The sequence below is a fragment of the Muscardinus avellanarius genome (genome assembly GCF_963383645.1).
Source record: "Muscardinus avellanarius genome assembly, chromosome: 11".
NCBI lineage: Eukaryota > Metazoa > Chordata > Mammalia > Rodentia > Gliridae > Muscardinus > Muscardinus avellanarius.
In genome coordinates, this window is record NC_137797.1 from 20,960,938 (window position 1) to 20,980,233 (window position 19,296).

General features: G+C 42.3%; 1 protein-coding gene across 1 annotated transcript in view; it reads right to left on the reverse strand.

Annotated features, from left to right (window-relative positions):
* The window catches only part of DRAM1 (DNA damage regulated autophagy modulator 1), a gene marked incomplete at both ends in the record, with an annotated part of 50,846 nt that overhangs the window by 8,745 nt on the left and 22,805 nt on the right, over positions 1-19,296 (reverse strand). The window contains 2 exons of the mRNA XM_080705309.1: positions 7,890-8,067; positions 17,310-17,452. Coding sequence (XP_080561435.1) covers positions 7,890-8,067; positions 17,310-17,452 — 321 coding nt within the window. The remainder of the gene's footprint in view (positions 1-7,889; positions 8,068-17,309; positions 17,453-19,296) is intronic.

The window sequence follows — 19,296 nt, forward strand, 5'->3', positions numbered from 1 at the left end:
TTACATGGTGTTAAAATGTTAGTACCAATATTCCTACATCAAACCAGTTATATTTGTTTCTGAAAATATCAAATCTTCAATTTGCAGCTAACTTACAATACAGCAACACAGTCATTCAGCTGGAGGTGGTGGCACACACCAGTAATCCTAGTACTTGAGAGGCTGAGACAGGAGGATCACAGGTTCAAGGTCAACCTCAACAAGTAGTGAGACACTCTCATCAACCTAGCGAGACACTGTGTCAAAACAAAAATAAAAATAAAATAAAGCTGAGAGTGTAGCTCAGAGGTAGGATGCCCCTGGGTTCAATCCCCAGCACCACCAAAAAAAAAAATCAGTAATTCAAAACACTGAGGGCAGCTGGGTGTGGGTGGTGCACACTTGTAATCCAGCATTCAGAAGGCTGACACAGGAGGATCACGGTTTACGGACAGCCTCAGCTACTGAGGCCCTTTGCAACTCAGTGAGACCCTGTTTCAAAATAAAAAGAATAAACCGGGCGTGGTGGCTCACGCTTGTAATCCCCGCTCTTGGGAGGCTGAGACAGGAGGATCACACAGGTTTGAAGCCAGCTTCCGCTACTGAGTGAGGCTCTCAAGCAACTTAGTGAGACCCTGTTTCCAAATAAAATATAAAATAGGTCTGGGAGCATAGCCCGGAAGTAGAAAGCCTCTGGGTTCCACCCCCAGTACCACCAAAAATAAATAAATAAATAAACAAATAAATAAAATTTAAAAAAATAAAAAGAATAAGAAATAGGGCTGGGGTGTCACTTGGAGTTAGAATGCCCCTGGGTTCCATCCCCAATACTACAAAAAAAAAAAAAAAAATTGCTGAGGGCAAAGTTTAGAGGCACATCTGAGTTAGAGTCAGCGTATCCTCTCGGCATTCCCTCCCTTCATATTTTGCAATGATTAATACTTCCCAGTTTCTAAAAAAAGTATCGAATATTCTCTCATCATTTCATTAGCATACGTGTGTGTGTGTGTGTGTGTGTGTGTGTGTGTGTGTGTGTGTGTAGTACTGGGGATTGAACCCAGGGGCATTCTACCTCCGAGCTACACCCCAGCCTTTTTTATTTTTTTGTTTTGAGACAGGTTTTCGCTAGGTTGCTGAGGAATAAGCATTCATTCAGAATAGAATGGTGTCTGGGTTATCAGGGAAAGCTTGCCAGAGCTGAGCTTAATCTAAACTGTGAATCTGAAAGGGCTCACTAGGGCACCAGCCTACAGAACTCTCAAGTATAATTTTAAATTTTCTGGTGGTCATGGTTTTATAAACTAAAAAAGAAAAGTGAAATTCATACGACTTAACCCAAAATGTTAAAATATTGTCAACTTAATAATATTCACATAGCTATGTGTGGTGGTGCATGCTTGTAATCTCAGCATTCGGGAGGCTGAGACAGGAGGATCGAGGGTCATGGGCAGCCTCAGCTACTTAGTGAGGCCCTTTGCAACTCAGAGAGACCCTGTTTCAAAATAAAGAACAAGAGCCGGGCATGGTGGCTCAGGCTTGTAATCCCAGCATTTGGGAGGCTGAGACAGGAGGATCACGGTTCGCGGACAATCTCAGCTACTCAGTGAGGCCCTCTGCAACTCAGTGAGACCGGGTTTCAAAATAAAGAATAAAAAATAGGGCAGGAGGTGTAGCTCGGAGGTCAAATCCCCTTGAGTTCCACCCTCAGACCCGCAAAAAATAAAAAAATAAAAAAATAAAAATAAAAATAAAGAACAAAAAATAGGGCTGGGGTGTAGCTTGAAGGTAGAATTCCCCTGGGTTCCACTCCCAGTACCATAATAATAATAATGATAATAATAAATAATAATAATAAAATAATAATAATACCACATTATTTGATTAAGGTTATCTAACTTTACATGTCAAATATCATTACTGATAGCCGGGCGTGGTGGCGCACACTTGTAATCCCCGCGCTTGGGAGGTGGAGACAGGAGGATCACGCAGGTTCGAAGCCAGCTGCGCTGGCTTAAGAGACCCTGTTTCCAAATACAAAGTATAAAAAAATAGGTCTGGGAGTGTAGCCCGGAGGTAGAAGGGCTTCCAGGAACCCCAGTACCACCCAAATATATACATATTTATTGATGTTATTACCATTTCAGTGTGCAATTAAATATAAATCATTAATAAGCTATTTTGCATGATTTTGAAAGTCTGTGTGATTTATGTTTATAGTATATCTCAATTTGGACTAGCTACATCGTTTGTTTGTTTGTTTGTTTGTTTGTTTGTTTTGGTGGTACTGGGGATGGAACCCAGGGGCCTTCTACCTCCGGGCTACACTCCCATACCTATTTTATATTTTATTTGGAAACAGGGTCTCTTAAACCACCTAAGGCTGGCTTCGAACCTGCACGATCCTCCTGTCTCAGCCTCCCAAGTGCCGGGATTACAAGCGTGTGCCACCACGCCTGGCTAGCTACATCTCTCTCTCTCTCTTTTTTTTTTTTAATTTTGTATTGGTGCATTGTATTTATACATCATAATGGGATAAAAAACTTATGCAGACATAAATGCACACATCACCCAGACAGCCCCTGGACTAGCTACATCTTGAGAGTGCTGTTGTGGCCACTGTGTGGTTCTGACAGCTGGGCTCTAGAAAGAAAAGGAGAAGGGGCACGCACGCACGCACGCACGCACGCACGCACGCACGCACGCACGCACGCGAGGAGGAGGGCACCGACTATACCGGAAGAGAAGCAGCAGCCTGGCCTAGAGGAGAAAGTTTAAGAACAAGGCTGACAAAGGAAATCGTGGTCAGATCCTGCATCTCCCACAAAGCACCTGGCCTCATTCTGTTTAGTGCTTCTGTGAAGGCTTTAGAGGTCAGTGCAAAGTTGAACGAAAATGCAGAAACGTGATTCTGGTCTCAGTGCCTCCCTGTCGTCAGCAGTCAAATGAAGCCATATCACAGGGTGGAGAAACAAGGGCATTTTGTTATTTATTTTATTTTATTTGGTACTGGGAATTGGACCCAGAGCTATTCTACCTCTAAGATACACCCCCAGCCCAATTTTATTTCTTATCTGGAAACAGGATCCCACTAGGTTGCTGAGAACCTTGCTAAGTGGCTGAGGCTGGCTCTGAGCCTGTGATCCTCCTGTCTCCACCTCCCAAGTACTGGGAGTACAAGCATGTGCCACCATGCCTGGATATTTTATTTTATTTTGTCTTATTTTATTTTGTTTTGTTTTATATTCAAACAGGGTCTCACTAATTTGCTGAGGCTAATCTTGAGCCCGTGATCCTTCTGTCTTAGCCTCCCAAGTACCACACCAGGCTACAAAGAGTGTAGCTCAGAGGTAGAATGCTTCTGGGTTTAACCTTCAGCACCAATAAAATAAAATAAAATAAAAAATAAATACTTTTCAAAGAAATATTACTACCACGCTAACAGATAAGACAAAAGACTTCTTCCAAGGGGTGAATTATTTTAGTTAATTTGCTACAGGGACAGAATTCCCTTTTGTTTGAGGCTGTGACCCAGTGGCATGGCTCACAGATAAGAACCTCCTAGAAATAAAAACTATTAGTATTGGAAACTCAGAGGCCTCAAGTGTTTATTCTGCTAAAACTCTCGAATTCTGTTTTCTAGAGAGAGACCGGTCTCTAAAAGTTGGAAGCAAGGAAAAGTTTCTTACACCAAGAAGCTTTGCTTTGAACACTATAAACACCTTTTACTATTCGTTTTACAATGAATACACGTTACCAGTTTTGCTCTTGTTTTTGTTTTTGTTTTTGTTTTGCGGGTCTGGGGATGGAACCCAGGGGCATTTGACCTCCAAGCTACACCCCCTGCCCTATTTTTTATTATTTTAAAACAGGGTCTCACTGAGTTGTGAGGGCCTCACTAAGTAGCTGAGGCTGTCCACAAACCGCGATCCTCCTGTCTCAGCCTCCCAATGCTGGGATTACAAGCGTGCACCACCACACCCAACTAAGTTTTGAGGAACTATATTCAAAGAGAAAAGTGCAAGGCTCTCCAATCCATAACTAGAACAAGAAAATAGAGAAGACATTATCTTAGGAACAAGGGTATATATTTTATTGGTATTTCTCAATACTAGGATCTAGTTCCTCTGTGTTTGAAAATTTTGTAATTAAAAAAAATTCTTTCCTAGCTGGGTGTGGTGGCACCTACCTATTACCCAGTACTTAGGAGGCTGAGACAGGAGATTCAAGGCTAGCCTCAGAAACTCAGCAAGACCCTGTTTCTAAAAAAAAAAAAAAAGAAAAGAAAGAAAGAAAAAGAAAAAGAAAAGAAAAGAAATTGGGCTGGGAGTATAGCTTGGAGGTAGAATGCCCTGTGTTCAATCCCTAAGATTGGAAAAAATACTTAAGACTTCACATTTTGTATAGCTTCTACTTGAAAGACAGTTGGTGGTGGCACACACTTGTAATCCCAGTACCTGGGAGCTGAGACAGGAGGATCACGGTTTGTGGCCAGCCTCAGCTTAGCCAGGCCCTTTGCAACTCAGTGAGACTCTGTTTTAGAATAACAAAAAAATAGGGCTGGGGTGTCGCTGAGGTAGAATGCCTCTGGGTTCAATCCCCAATACTAAAATAAATAAATAAATAAATAAATAAATAAATAAATAAATTTTACATTTAAAAATAGGGCTGGAGCATAGCTCAAAGGTAGAAAGCCCTTGGGTTCAAACCCAGTACCACAAAAGTAAAATAAAAATAAACAATAAATATGGCTGGGAGGAGAGCTCAGGGGTAGAATGCCCTGGGTTTAATCCCCAGTAACACACACATACACACACACAAGCGCACACACACACACACACACGAAAACTAAAAAAAGAGAGAAATGCAAAGCTCAAAGCACTTGATATCTTTCCAAATGCGTTCTCAACTTGCCCACTTTATACTGTTGTAACCTAACCCATACCAACAAAACTGCCACTTAAAAAATGGTTGCCAAGCCAGGTGGCCGTGGCACACACTTGTAATCCCAGTACTTGGGAGGCTGATATAGGAGAGTCGCAGGTTCGTGGCCAGCTTCAGCCACTGAGCGAGGCCCTCCACAACTTAGTGAGACCTTGTTTCAAAACAAAGCAATAAAATAGAGTTGGTGCTGTAGCTCAAAGGTAGAACGCCCCTGTACCACACACAAAACATAAATAGTTGCCATTTCCCTATATTCTGACATTTTATTGTCATTTTAATGACCCTGCTGCTGCTTCTGGTGTGCCCACAAATGGTACGTTTAAAGATGAGAAATTCTTTACTCCTTAAAGACCACAGCTTTTAAAATTTTCTTGGTTAAATACTTCATTAAAGAAAGAAGGGAAAAAAAAGGAAAAGTTTCTTCTAAATCAAAATGTAGAAGCATGGTGAATGCATATGTTCTTTACATTGCTGAATTAAAAATGAAATTAATTTAGTTGAGAAAATGAAATCAGAGCCAATAAAAAAAACTGACTGCATAAGTGCATTTAAATTGACTTTGGTAGCCGGGCGTGGTGGCGCACGCTTGTAATCCCCGCTCTTGGGAGGCTGAAACGGGAGGATCGCATAGGTTCAAAGCCAGCCTCAGCTACTTAGTGAGGCTCTCAGCAACTTAGTGAAACCCTGTTTCCAATAAAGTATAAAATAGGTCTGGGAGTATAGCCCAGAGGTAGAAAGCCTCTGGGTTCCAACCTCATACCACAAAAAAATTTTTTAATAAAAAATAAAATAAAATAAAATAAATTGACTTGGTAGTAAGTGACAGGGAGCTTCTAAAGGGTCTCTTCGTATGAATGAGTAAATCAAGCCTTCCTGTCATCAGATTGTGAGGGACTGGCCTCTTAGGACTTCATAGAGTTATTGCTTTAAGTACAATATCAATATTTGGTGTCTTTAGCCAAGCACTACAAAGAAAAATAAATATTTTCACAGGGCTCATGAGACTAGCTAGCCCCTGGGAAAGAAAGTAAACAGAGACCCAAGTGTTCCTCCGACATTTTTCTGTTCCTCTTTCACACCACTATTTTCCTCAAAGATTCTTTTGATCTAGCCAGGCAAAGTCGAGGTATTTTTTAATGATTTATACTTTTTCTCTCCATTTGTTCTTCTGAAGAATGTGGAAACTTGGTTCCTTTTTTTTCAAGCCTTCTTTGAGGGAGGGGACACCGAGCTTGCTAGGACACCGTTACAAAGATTCTTTGCTCGACCTAAGTTCAGCCAGACTCCTGAATCTTCGTTGAAGCCCGTGTTACACAGTCCAGTGTTAGCAATAACCCTGCTAAGTCAGTTTAGCAAGAACCCCCACTTTTGATGTTTGTTTCTGTTTTCTGGTACTAGGGATTGAACCCAGAGGCATTCTACCTCTGAGTTACACCCTCAGCCCTACTTTATTTTCTATTTTGAAAGGAGGATTTCACTAAGTGGCAGAGGGCCTGCCTCACTAAGTTGTTGAAGCTGGCCTCGAACCTACGATCCTCTCCTCTCAACCTCTCAAGTACTAGGATTACAGGTCCGCACCACCATGCCCAGCTCCACTGTCGATAACTGACCATCCTGACTATCTGACTGGGAACTTTCTCTAGCATCTGACAGATGATGTCTGATACCCTGGCCTGTCTGCAGGATTCTTAAAGGTGGCACAGTCCTATAACCCCAGCTTTTGGAAGGCTGAGGCAGGAGGATCACAAGATTTTGGTCGACCAGGCTGACCAAGACACTGTCTCAACACAAAATAAAGGGGGCGGATAGCTCAGTGGTAGAGTGCTTGTCCAGTGTGTGCGAGGCCCTGAGTTCAATCCCCAACACTCCTATGCCCCAAGATACTATTTAGAAAAATTAGTTTATACCAAATAGGAACATGGGGCCTACTATACAACTGGGTACTTTGGATTTAGAGATATTATAAAGAGAATGGGATAACTCAATATCAGTATTAGTTCAATCCCCAGAAATTCAGGGGAAGAAAAAGAGGTGGTTAAATCAGTATCCCCCCCACACACACCTCCTCTTGTCTCCTCTAGGGACTTCTACCCACTGATCCTAGGCTGCTCCTGGTTATAAACTTTCACTTGTTCATGCTATACTCAAAGTTGAACCTGGTCTGTGTCCCACACTACAAGACTACTACCGTGGTCTCTACACCTATCACTCTGGCTAAATAAAGCCGTGCTCACCATACATTAACAAGCATTGCTGGTGTGTGGATGTGTGTGGAGAGGGCACTGGGGATTGACCCAGGGGCATTCTACCTCTGAGCTATACTCCCAGCCTGGTTTTATTTATTTAAAAACAGGGTCTCACTAAATTGCAGAAGGCCCCGCTAAATTGCAGAGGCTGGTTTCAAACCTGCAATCCCCCTGTCTCAGCCTTCCAAGTACTGGGATTACAAGTGCACACCACCATAGGAGTTTGATTTTTTTCTCTTTCTTTCTTTCTTTCTTTCTTTCTTTCTTTCTTTCTTTCTTTCTTTCTTTTTTTTGTGGTGGTACTGGGGGTGGAACCCAGAGGCTTTCTACCACTGGGTTATACTCCCAGACCTATTTTCTATTTTATTCGGAAACGGGGTCTCACTAAGTTGCTGAGAGCCTCACTAAGTAGCTGAGGCTGGCTTTGACTTGTGTGATCCTCCTGTCTCAGCCTCCCAAGCGCTGAGATTACAGCATGCACCACCACGCCCAGTTCAACTTGATTTTCTTTTTCTTTTTTGTACTAAGGATTGAACCTAGGTGCATTCTACCTCCATTCTACACTCCAACCCCTTTTCGATTTTTTTTTTTTTTAATTTTGAAATAGCCTCTAAGTTGTTGAGGCTGGCTTTGAACCTGTGATCCTCGTGTCTCAGCCAAGTTCTGGGGCTACAAGCATGGGCCGTTTTTCCCCCTAGGAAATGACAACTGTGGAAAGGATACTGGGGATGACGGCTGCACAGGAAACAGCAGAGATGGCCATGCGCACATGACACGTCAAGAGGCTGTTCCACTGCGGGCACGACTTGTAAGAGATGATGGACTGCAGGAGCGTGTACACCACGCCACAGACGAAAGCCAGCAGCGCGCCCCCGTCGTGGACCACCGGCACGGCCAGCTCCTGGAGAGGAAGCCACAGATAAGGGTTACTCTGGGTGAGACCGTGAACATTAAGCTACAAGCAGTCACTCGACGCCCCAAGCCACAGGCTGTCATGGAGGCACCCCTGCCTGGAAAACCTTGACTGCATACACGAGGGCCCCAAGGGAAAAGCACTTGTTGCTGCAAGAGACGCCGGCAGCTGGGTTCTTTTGCAGCAAACCTGGGCCAGGCGTGATGGCTCCTGCCTGTTATCCCAGTATTTGGGAGACTGTGGGAGACAGAGACAGGAGGATTACAGGTTCAAGGCCAGCCTCAGCAACTCAGCGAGGCTCTCCACAATTTAATAAAGTCCTGTTTCAAATTGAAAAATAAAAAGGGCTGGGGGTGTAGGTCAGAGGTAGAATGCCCCTGGGTTCAATCCTCAGTAACACAGACAGACAGACAGACAGACAGACAGACACACACACACACACACACACACACACACACACACACACCCGCAGCAAACTTGGCCATGTGGGACAGGAAAAAGCAACGTCTACTTTGGAAGTGGGAGATTTGAGGATGGTGGGCTTTAAGTCTGGCACACCTGGATCAAAAAATCCCAACTTCATTTCCAGATCCTGGGCCATCTCTGTATCTGTAAAATTGGCAAAATCATCACTGTCTTGCACGTTTACAGTGAAGACTGTATGATACATTTCATATAAAAATAGCATTTTGGAGCTGGGCATGGAGACACATTCCTGTAATCCCAGTATTTGGGAGGCTGAGATAGGAATATCTCAAGTTCCAGGACAGCCTCAGCTACTTAGCGAGGCTCTCAGCAACCTAGTGAGACCCTGTTTCCAAATAAAAAATAACAAAGGGCTGGAGTGTAGCTTGGAAGCTGAATGCCCATATTTAATCTCCAGTGCCATTACCATAAAATATTTAAAAAATAATACACACACACACAATTTAGGGCTGGAGATATGGCACAGTGGTAGAACAGCTGTATAGCATGACCAAGATTCTGGAGTTTAATCCCCAGCACTAATAAAAAAAAAAAAAAAAGCCAGGCATGGTGGCATACACTTGTAATCCCTGCATTTAGGAGGCTGAGAATCATGGTTCGCAACCAGCCTCAGCTATTTAGTGAGGTCCTTTGCAACTCAATGAGACCCTGTTTCAAAATAAAGAATGAAAAATAGAAGTGGGGGTGTGACTCGAAGGTAGAATGCCCCTGTTTCATCCCCAGTACTGCAAAAAATAATAATAAAATATAAAGCTTCATCAAATTCTGTAATGAGTCATATCAATTATTCATTTATTAGATGTAGATTATGTTTACCTAGGATACTTAGCATGGGAATATAGGTTCATGAAACATTTGAAATATGAATTACATTCTATGCCTTTTTTTTTTTTTTTGGTAGTACTGGGGATTGAACCCTTCACTGGGCTTCACTCCCAGACCTATTTTTTTTATACTTTTATTTGGAAACAGGGTTTCTTAAGCCCAAGAGGCTGGTTTCGAACCTGCTCGATCCTCCCGTCTCCACCTCCCAAGCACGGGAATTACAAGCGTGCGCCACCACGCCCATCACCATTCTATGCCTTTAAAAATGTCTGCACACCTTAGCCAGGCATGGCAGCACACACCTGAAATCACAGTACTTTGGAGGCTGAGACAGGAGGATTGCACGTTCCAGCTCGGCCTCAGCAACTTAGCAAGAGACTGTTTCAAACTAAAACAAAATGATGGAGGTGTAGCTTGGAGGAAGAATGCCCTTGGATTCAAGTTCCAGTATCAGAAAATAAAAATAAAAGGAATAGGGTATATCTCAGAGATAGAATGCCCCTGAGATCAATCCCCAGTAACAATAAATAAATAAATTAATTAATTTTAAAAATTAAAATTAAATGCATGTACACCTTTTTTTTTTTTTTTTTTTTTTTGGTGGTACTTGGGGTGGAACCCAGAAGCTTTCTACCTCCAGGCTATACTCTTAGACCTATATTATATTTTATTTGGAAACAGGGTTTCACTAAGTTGCTGAGAGCCTCACTAAGTAGCTGAGGCTGGCTTTGAACATGTGCGATCCTCCTGTCTCAGCCTCCAAGCGCAGAGATTACAAGCGTGCGCCACCACGCCCGGCTGTATGTACACCTTTGAGTGCATAAAGAACTCAGGAAAACAATCACCAAGCAATATACTAAAAGGGTAGGATGGCCGGGTGTGGTGGCCCACACTTGTAATCCCAGTATTTGGGAGGCTGGGAGGCTGACACAGGAGGATCGCAGTCCGTGAACAGCCTCAGCTACTACTTAGTGAGGCCCTTTGCAACTCAGTGAGACCCTGTTTCAAAATTAAGAACAAAAAATAGGGCTGGGGGTGGAGTTTGGAGGTAGAATGCCTCTGGGTTCCATCTCCAGTACCACACACAAAAAAATAATAATAATAAAATAAAAGGATTATGCCGGGCGTGGTGGCGCACGCTTGTAATCCCCACGCTTGGGAGGTGGAGACAGGAGGACCCCCCAGGTTCGAAGCCAGCCGCGCTGGCATAAGAGACCCTGTTTCAAAAATATAAAATAGGTCTGGGAGTGTAGCCCGGAGGTAAAAGGGCTTCCAGGAACCCCAGTACCACCAAAATACATACATACATACATACATACATACATACATACATACATGGATTAGGATGGTAATTTTGTGTATATTTTATCACAACTAAAAATAATTTTTAATAAGAATGAAGAAAAACAAATCCCTTTCTCCCCTGGAATTTTAGGCACATCTGGGCAGGAGGAAATAAAAAGCTAAGCATCTGCTACTAATGAGTCATCTTCAGGGATAATTTGAGAGATCTGGTACTTTCCACGTCTTTATTTTCTCTTTCCACTAAGTACATCAACATCCTGAATTTGCATACTTAGTTTTCTCCTACAAATACTATCAGGGAATTTTCCTCCTTAGCTCTGACCAATTCAATACATCCTTCTGGGTTTTAATCTGGAAAATTCAAAGCCTCTCTATTCCCCCTGATATTAGCAGACCCAAAGACCCTCAACTCAGTGAGGGCTTTTTTGGTTTGCTTTTGTCTTTTTCACTTTTTGTAATGTCTTTTATTTAATTTATTTATTTACTCATTCATTCATTCATTCATTCATTTTGGCGCTGGAGACTGAACCTGAGGACATCCTACCTCTGAGTTACATCTCCAGCCCCTTTTTATTTTTAATTTTGAAACAGGGCCTCGTTAAATTGTTGAGGATGGCCACAAGCCTACCATCCTCCTGTCTCAGCCTCCCAAGGACGGGAATTACAAGCTTGCTCCACCATGCCCAGTTATAATTATGTCTTTAGAAGAAAAAGAAAAAAATATTTAAATAGAAGGGAAAAAATTATTAGGTTAGACATGAAATTCGGATGGAGGATGAGATGAAAACTTGTATCCTTTTTAGACCCCTTTTAAGAAACTCTCTTGATAATTTAAAAGATACCAAAATACAGAATACACTAGGACATTGAAAATGTTCTTTTCCAAAAGGGACAATTATTTTTAAAGTTTTCTTTCTTTCTTTTTTTTTCTTTTCTTTTTTTTTTTTTTTTTTTTTTTTTGGTACTGGGGATGGAACCCAGGGGCATTCTACCTCCGAACTACACCCCTAGCTCTATTTTTTTATTCTCTATAATGAAACAGGGTCTCACTGAGTTGCAAAGGGCCTCACTAAGTAAAGTAGCTGAGACTGTCCATGAACTGCAATCCTCCTGCCTCAGCCTCCCGAATGCTGGGATTACAAGCATGCACCACCACACATGGCTAAAGTTTTATTTCTAACTGACAAAATAATAATTGTACATATTTAAGGGATTTTGTATGTTTTGATGCTTATAATTGGAATATTAAATCAATCTAATTAGCCTATCCATAACCTCACATACTGTGTGTGTGTGTGTGTGTGTGTGTGTGTGTGTGTGTGTGTGTGTGTGTTCAGAACATTTAAAATCTACTATTTAGCCAGGCAGGGTAGCCCACGCTTGTAATCCCAGCATTCAGGAGGCTGAGACAGGAGGACTGCGGTTCGCGGGCAGCCTCAGCTACTTAGTGAGGACCTCTGCAACTCACTGGGACCCTGTTTCAAAAATAAAGAATAAACCGGGTGTGGTGGCGCAAGCTTGTAATCCCCACGCTTAGGAGGCAGAGACAGGAGGATCGCTCTGGTTCGAAGCCAGCCGCGCTGGCTTAAGAGACCCTGTTTCCAAATAAAAATTATAAAATAGGTCTGGGAGTGTAACCCGGAGGTAGAAGGGTTTCCAGGAACCCCAGTACCACCAAAAAGAAAGAAAGAAGAAAAGAAGGAAAGAAGGAAAGGAAAGGAAAGGAAGAAAGAAAGAAAGAAAGAAAGAAAGAAAGAAAGAAAGAAAGAAAGAAAGAAAGAAAAATAGGGCAGGGGGTGTAGCTCAGAGGTCGAATGCCACTGGGTTCCATCCCCAGTACCACAAGTCAATAAATAAATAAATAAGTGAATAAATAAATAAATCTATTTTTAACAATTTTAGAATATACCTTATTATTAATGATAACCATCGTGCTCTATGATAGATCTTCAGAACTTATTAATTCTGAAGCCCTCTACAATTTAGTGAGACCCTATTTCAAAATAAAATAGGGCTGGAAGTGTAGCTCAGAGGTAGAATGCCCCTTGTTTCCAACCCTAGCACCACACACATACAAATAATAATAATAATTGTTATTATTACTATTACTTCCCACGTTGTCTCAAATGACAGAATTTCAGAAAAAGGAAACTTCTGGAGAGAAAATAAAATATTGACAGAATTAGTTGGGCTGCACCAAAAAGCAGCCATCCCACACATCTGTTCCGGGAAGAGTTATCTGTGAACTTCTCATAAATGTGATTTACTGCAACTCGAGAACAGCTACTCTCTTGACCTCACAGTTCAAACTCTTCTGGAGGTAACAACTCCAGTTGATTTGCTCACGGCATGCTGCAACTGAATTACAGGACATCAAATGAGGAAGTCGCAAAAATATATTTATGGGAACATTGCCACAGCAAACACTTTGCTCCCAAGGAAGTTAAAAAGATTCTATTTTTGGTTTTTGTAAAGACACAGTCACTTCATGGAAGCCTTAAAGAGAACCCACAACTCAATTATCTAACCATCTAAGTTTTCTTTCTGAAGTCTTCCTTTAATAGTTTCAAAAAACATCTATATGATTAAGCCGGGCGTGGTGGCGCATGCTTGTAATCCCCCACACTTGGGAGGCTGAGACAGGAGGATCGAAGCCAGCCTCAGCTACTTAGTGAGGCTCTCGGTAACTTAGTGAGACCCTGTTTCCAAAAATAGGTCTGGGAGTATAGCCCAGAGGTAGAAAGCCTCTGGGTTCCACCCCCAGTACCACACACACACACACAAAAAAAAATCTATATGATTTATATATTCAGTTATTCAGAGGATAGAGTGCATACTACCCTTTACCAAACAATTCATATCCACAGTCTTCTAGACAATTTAGATCATTCCATGTCTCCCCTTTTTACATTTTTTGTCATGCTTTCTTTTCTGTGTGTGTGTGTGTGTGTGTGTGTGTGTGTGTGCGTATGGGGGGGTGTATTGGGGACAACTCAAGGGCATTCTACTTCTGAGCCACACCCCCACCCTACCTTATTTTTTTTTATTTTTTAATCTTGAAACAAGGTTAGAGTTAGCTCACTAAATTGCAGAGGGCCTTGCTAAACTGCTGAAGCTGGCTGTGAACCCATGATCCTAAGTCTCAGCCTCCCAAGTACAGGTGTGCGCCACCACACCCAGCTCTTCTGCCATTTTTCTGTCTTTTTTCCGATGGCAGAACCATGAGCTATTACAGTCATCCCTCAGTCTCTGCAGGAGATTGGTTCCAGGACCCCTTGTAGACACCAAACTCCACAGATGCTCAAGTCTCTTATATAAGAGTGCATAGTAGAGCCGGGCGTGGTGGCGCACGCTTGTAATCCCAGCATTTGGGAGGTTGAGACAGGAGGATCGCGGCTTGAGACCAGCCTCATCTACTTAGTGAGGCCCTCTACAACTCAGTGAGACCCTGTTTCAAAATAAATAAAAATAGGGCAGGGGGTTGTAGCTCAGAGGTTGAATGCCCCGGGTCTCATTCCCAGACCCGCAAAAATAAATAAATAAATAAATAAATAAATAAATAAATAAGTGCATAGTAGCTGGTCGTAGTGGCGCACACTTGTAATCCCAGCAGTACAGATGCAATTCTTTTCTGAGTTGGCTGAATCCATGGATGTGGAGCCCCCGATACCGACAGCAGAGAGTCTTCGCTCCCCTTCTCGTTATCTTCATTTCCAATAACTCTTCATTGAGGCTGGTTCTTTTCTACAAGTTCTAGATGGATTGCTTCAATCCTAAGGCCACCTCTGTCCCACATTACTCATAGGGTCTTGGGCAACTAAAAACCGACATGGGCCTCTATTTCACCATTGGTAAGTAGGGAAAGTGTTAATACCCATTTATAAGACTTTTATTAGAAATATATGACTAGCAACCTGAAATATTTTCATAAATGTGTCAGTCATGGAGAAAATAGTCCAACAAATGTTTGTTATTATGAAAAATGGAATACATGCTATCATAAAACAAAAAGAAAATGTCAAGAGCCCCTGCCACATGACAGACGTCCCATAACACCACTGCAGCCCTTTCTGATGGTCTTATTTTTTCATGGAGGGGTAATAAAGCTAAGAAAATAGGATGATCGTGGTTCGCAGGCGGCCTCAGCTACTTAGTGAGGCCCTTTGCAACTCAGTGAGACCCTGTTTCAAAATAAAGAATAAAAAACGGGATTGGGGCTATAGCTCAAAGGTAGAATACCCCTGGTTCCATCCCCAGTACCACAAAAAAAAAGTAGAAAATAAAGTGGAGCCAGAAACAAACTTAGTTCACAAAGTGCCTTCTACACCGCCCTATGTGCTTGCTTCAAGGGTGCTACAAAGTTGGCTCTCTCTTTTCTAGCTCTCAATGTTAACAAGGAAACATTATAATCACAGTACTTAAAACATCCAAAAACTAAGTCTGCCCAGGCAAAGAGGTGCATGCCTATGGTCCCAGCTACTCAGGAGAGGCAGGAGGATCACAAGTTCTAGACTAGCCTGGGCAATTCAGTGAGATCCTGTTTCAAAGAAATAAAAAGGTCTGGGGATTGTAGCTCAGGGGTAAAAATGTCCCTTGGGTTCCATCCCCAGTACCAAACCAAAAATAATTAATTTGTTTGCCCCTGAGAACCCAGAGACTATCCCTGGCCTGTGGATCATCTGGAAGAGATTGTATAACATAAAGAAGAGTGCCTTTCCCCTAAAGCCTCTTGATAAATAGAAGACTGAGGGCATTTTTTTATAATGCCCTCTATTAACAGAGGGCATCCCTTGTGAAAAGTACAGAGAGGTGATTCTACCAGGCCCGCAGGGTACAGGTCAGACCGGGGACTCTGTTGATGATGGTTCCACTTCCTTGAAGAGCAGACATTAGCTGGGAAATAGGTTCTCATTAAATTGTTGAGAGCCTTGCTAAATTGCTGCAGCTGGCTTCAAACCTGTAATCTTCCTCGTCTCGGCCTACCAAGTACTAGGATTTCAAGTGTGAGCCACCATGGCTATTTTCAACAAATATGTTTAAAATATTAAGTAATGTTTTTATTGGCAAGTAGTTCCTATGCCTTGTTTAAAGACTGTGGGTGTCAGGCATGGTGACACAGGCCTCCTGTAATCCCAGTACTTGGGAGGCTGAGATGGGAGGATTGCAGGTTTGCAGCCAGCCTCAGCAACATGGTAAGATGCTCAGTGACTTAACCAGACTTTCAAAATAAAAAATATTATTATTTTTTTAATATGGGGAGTGTAGCTCAGAGGTAGAATACCCCTGAGTTCAATCCCCAGTACCAAAGAAAAAGAAAAAGAAAAAGCCCCAAGCCGACTCTGCATAGAATTTAATTTGTTTCAGTGGGGTCATATTTTGGTTCTTCAACTAATTAGCTGAATAAACCTCAGCAAATTATCTCACCTCCCGGAACCTGTGTCCTTGCCTGCGAAAGAAAGAGATCAGATGCTGCTCTGTGAACATCAGATGGATTGCACCAAATGCTAGGACTGGTAAACACACACACACACACACACACACACACACACACACACACACTCTCTCTCTCTCTCTCTCTCTCTCTCTCTCTCTCTCTCTCTCTCTCTCTCTCTCTCTCTCTCCAAAATCATTAGATGGCTAAAGTAGCTCTCCATAGCATCATGTGCAGCACACACAGCCCTAACTGTACCCCTTTTCCCCAAGTGCCAGGCAAGAATGATGTTCTACTGTTAAGGGAATTGTTTCTAGCTGAATATGGTGGTGCACACCTGTAGGCCTGGTATCTGGGGAGGCTGAGATTGGAGGATCACAGGTTTAAGGCCAGCCGCAGCAACTGAAAGAGATCATGTTTCAAAATAAAATTTTTTTTAAAAATTTAACCAGGCATGGTGGCATATGCTTGTAATCCCAGCATTTGAGAGGCTGAGCCAGGAGGACCCGGGTTCACAGACAGCCTCAGCTACTTAGTGAGGCCCTTTGCAAACTCAGTGAGACCATTTCAAAATAAAGGAAAAAAATACAGCTGGGGGTATAGCTCAGAGGGAGAATGCCCTTGGGTTTCATCCCCAGTACTGCAAAAAACATTTTAAATTAAAATTAAAAGTTCTTGCGCCGGGCGTGGTGGCGCACGCTTGTAATCCCCACGCTTGGGAGGCAGAGACAGGAGGATCGCGCAGGTTCGAAGCCAGCCGCGCGTGCTGGCTTAGGAGACCCTGTTTCCAAATAAAAAATATAAAAATAGGTCTGGGAGTGTAGCCCAGAGGTAGAAGGGCTTCCAGGAACCCCAGTACCACCAATAAATAAATAAATAAATAAATAAATAAATAAATAAATAAATAAATTTTAAAAAATAAAAATAAATTAAAAAAATAAAATTAAAAAATAAAATTAAAAGTTCTGGAAATGTAGTGCTCAAAGGTAGAATACCCATAGGTTCAATCCCCAGTACAAAAATAAAAAAAAAGATTTGTTTCTAAAAGCCAATCTAGTTCATTTTTTTGGAAACTCGTTGACCATTTCAAGCTCTCCTGGCACAGGGAAGCTTCATGCTTCTGTCCTCTCTCTCCCCACACACATACTCCATCACCCCCAGTACCCAAAATCATCATTTGTACCTGAAAATTGGCTACAATGCCCATTCCGATGCATCCCACCAATCCAAGGACTAGGGACACCAAGTTAAAAACAGGAGTGCTGAAATAGCTGGTTTGATTTTGCTTCTCTACTATTTTATATCTTGTGTACATCGTGGCTGCACCTGAAACAGAAAGGCACGCTGATGAATTTTCATTACTTGATTTTTTTTTTCCAGAATGAGAAACAGGGAGTTTTGAACCAATTTTTAAACCTGTACTGATTATGGCTGAGGAGGTAACTCAGTGATAGAGTGCTTGCCCAACATGCCTGAGACCCTGTGTTCAATCCCCAGTACCACAAGATCAAAGGTCCTGAAGCGACTGTCTCTCTTCTTGCCCACCTGTCTTTCCCTACCCCATCTTACATTCTTCACTGTGATGGACACACACACACACACACACACACACACACACACATTTTAACTGTTATCACACACACATCTTAACTATTATCTTTTTCACATAAATACCATTGTAGTATATCATGTATTATTTTGTGATTTGCTTTTATCACTTAATGTATGAGGGATATTTTTTCCAAGCCAGAACAAACACATCTACTTCATCATTTTGTGTGTGTGTGTGTGTGTGTGTGTGTGTGTTTGTGTGTTATACTGAGGATGAAACCCAGAGGCCTTCTATCTCCGAGCTATAGTCCCAGACCTATTTTCTATTTTATTTGGAAACAGGGTCTCGCTAAGTTGCTGAGAGCCTCACCACGCCCGGCTACTTCATCATGTTTAGAAGGGGCCTTATCATGGTGTGCTGTATAAGATACCATATTTATCTCATCATTATCCAATGCTGGAATTTCTATGTTACTTCCATGTTTTCTCAAATATAAACAAGGATCAACAACTACTCTTGTATATAAATTTTGGGGCTCTCTTTCAGGTGTTTCTGAAAGACCAGTTACTAGTAGTAGTAGTAGTAGTAGTAGTAGTAGTAGTAGTATTGGGTCAAAAAAATGCACAATTAGGCCAGATGTGGTGGTGCATGCTTGTAATCCCAGTACTTGTGAGGCTCAAGACAGGAGGATCACAGGTTCAAGGATAGTTTTAGCAAGTAATGAGATTCTCATCAACCTAGTGAAACCCTGTTTCCAAATAAAAATAAACTAGAGCTAGGGGTGTAGCTCAGAGATAGAATGCCTCTAAGTACAATCCCCAGTGCCACAAAAAAATGCACAGTTAAAATGCTAAGAAGCAGTAATCCCAGTACTTGGGAGGCTAAGACTAAGGAGGATTGCAGGTTCAAGACCAGCCTCAGCAACTTAGTGAGATCTTGTTTCAAAAATAAAATAAAATAGGATTGCAGATGTAGCTCCGAGGAAGAATACCTCTGTGTTCAACCTCCCCCCCCCAAAAAAAATGCTAACAAGCACTTCCAAATTGCTCCAAGACTATAACAACTAACAACATATGCGCCCATAAACAGATTGGACAGTTCTGTATGCACTGGCTTTTTTTTTTTTTTTTTTTTTTTGGTGGTACTGGGGTTCCTGGAAGCCCTTCTCCCTCTGGGCTACACTCCCAGACCTATTTTATATTTTTGAAACAGGGTCTCTTACACCAGCACGGCTGGCTTTGAACCTGCGCGATCCTCCTGTCTCCGCCTCCCAAGCGCGGGGATTACAAGCGTGCGCCACCACGCCCGGCTGCACTGGCATTTTAAATTATTGTCAATCCAATAAATAAAAATGGCAATCCAGCCGGGCGTGGTGGCACACGCTTGTAATCCCCGTGCTTGGGAGGCTGAGACAGGAGGATCGCACAGGTTCGAAGCCAGCCTCAGCTACTTAGTGAGGCTCTCAGCAACTTAGTGAGACCCTGTTTCCAAAATAAGTATAAAATAGGTCTGGGAGTATAGCTCAGAGGAAGAAAAGCCCCTGGGTTCCACCCCATATACCACAAAAATAAACTAAATAAAAATAAAAATAAAATGCCAATATGTTGGTTTAATTGGC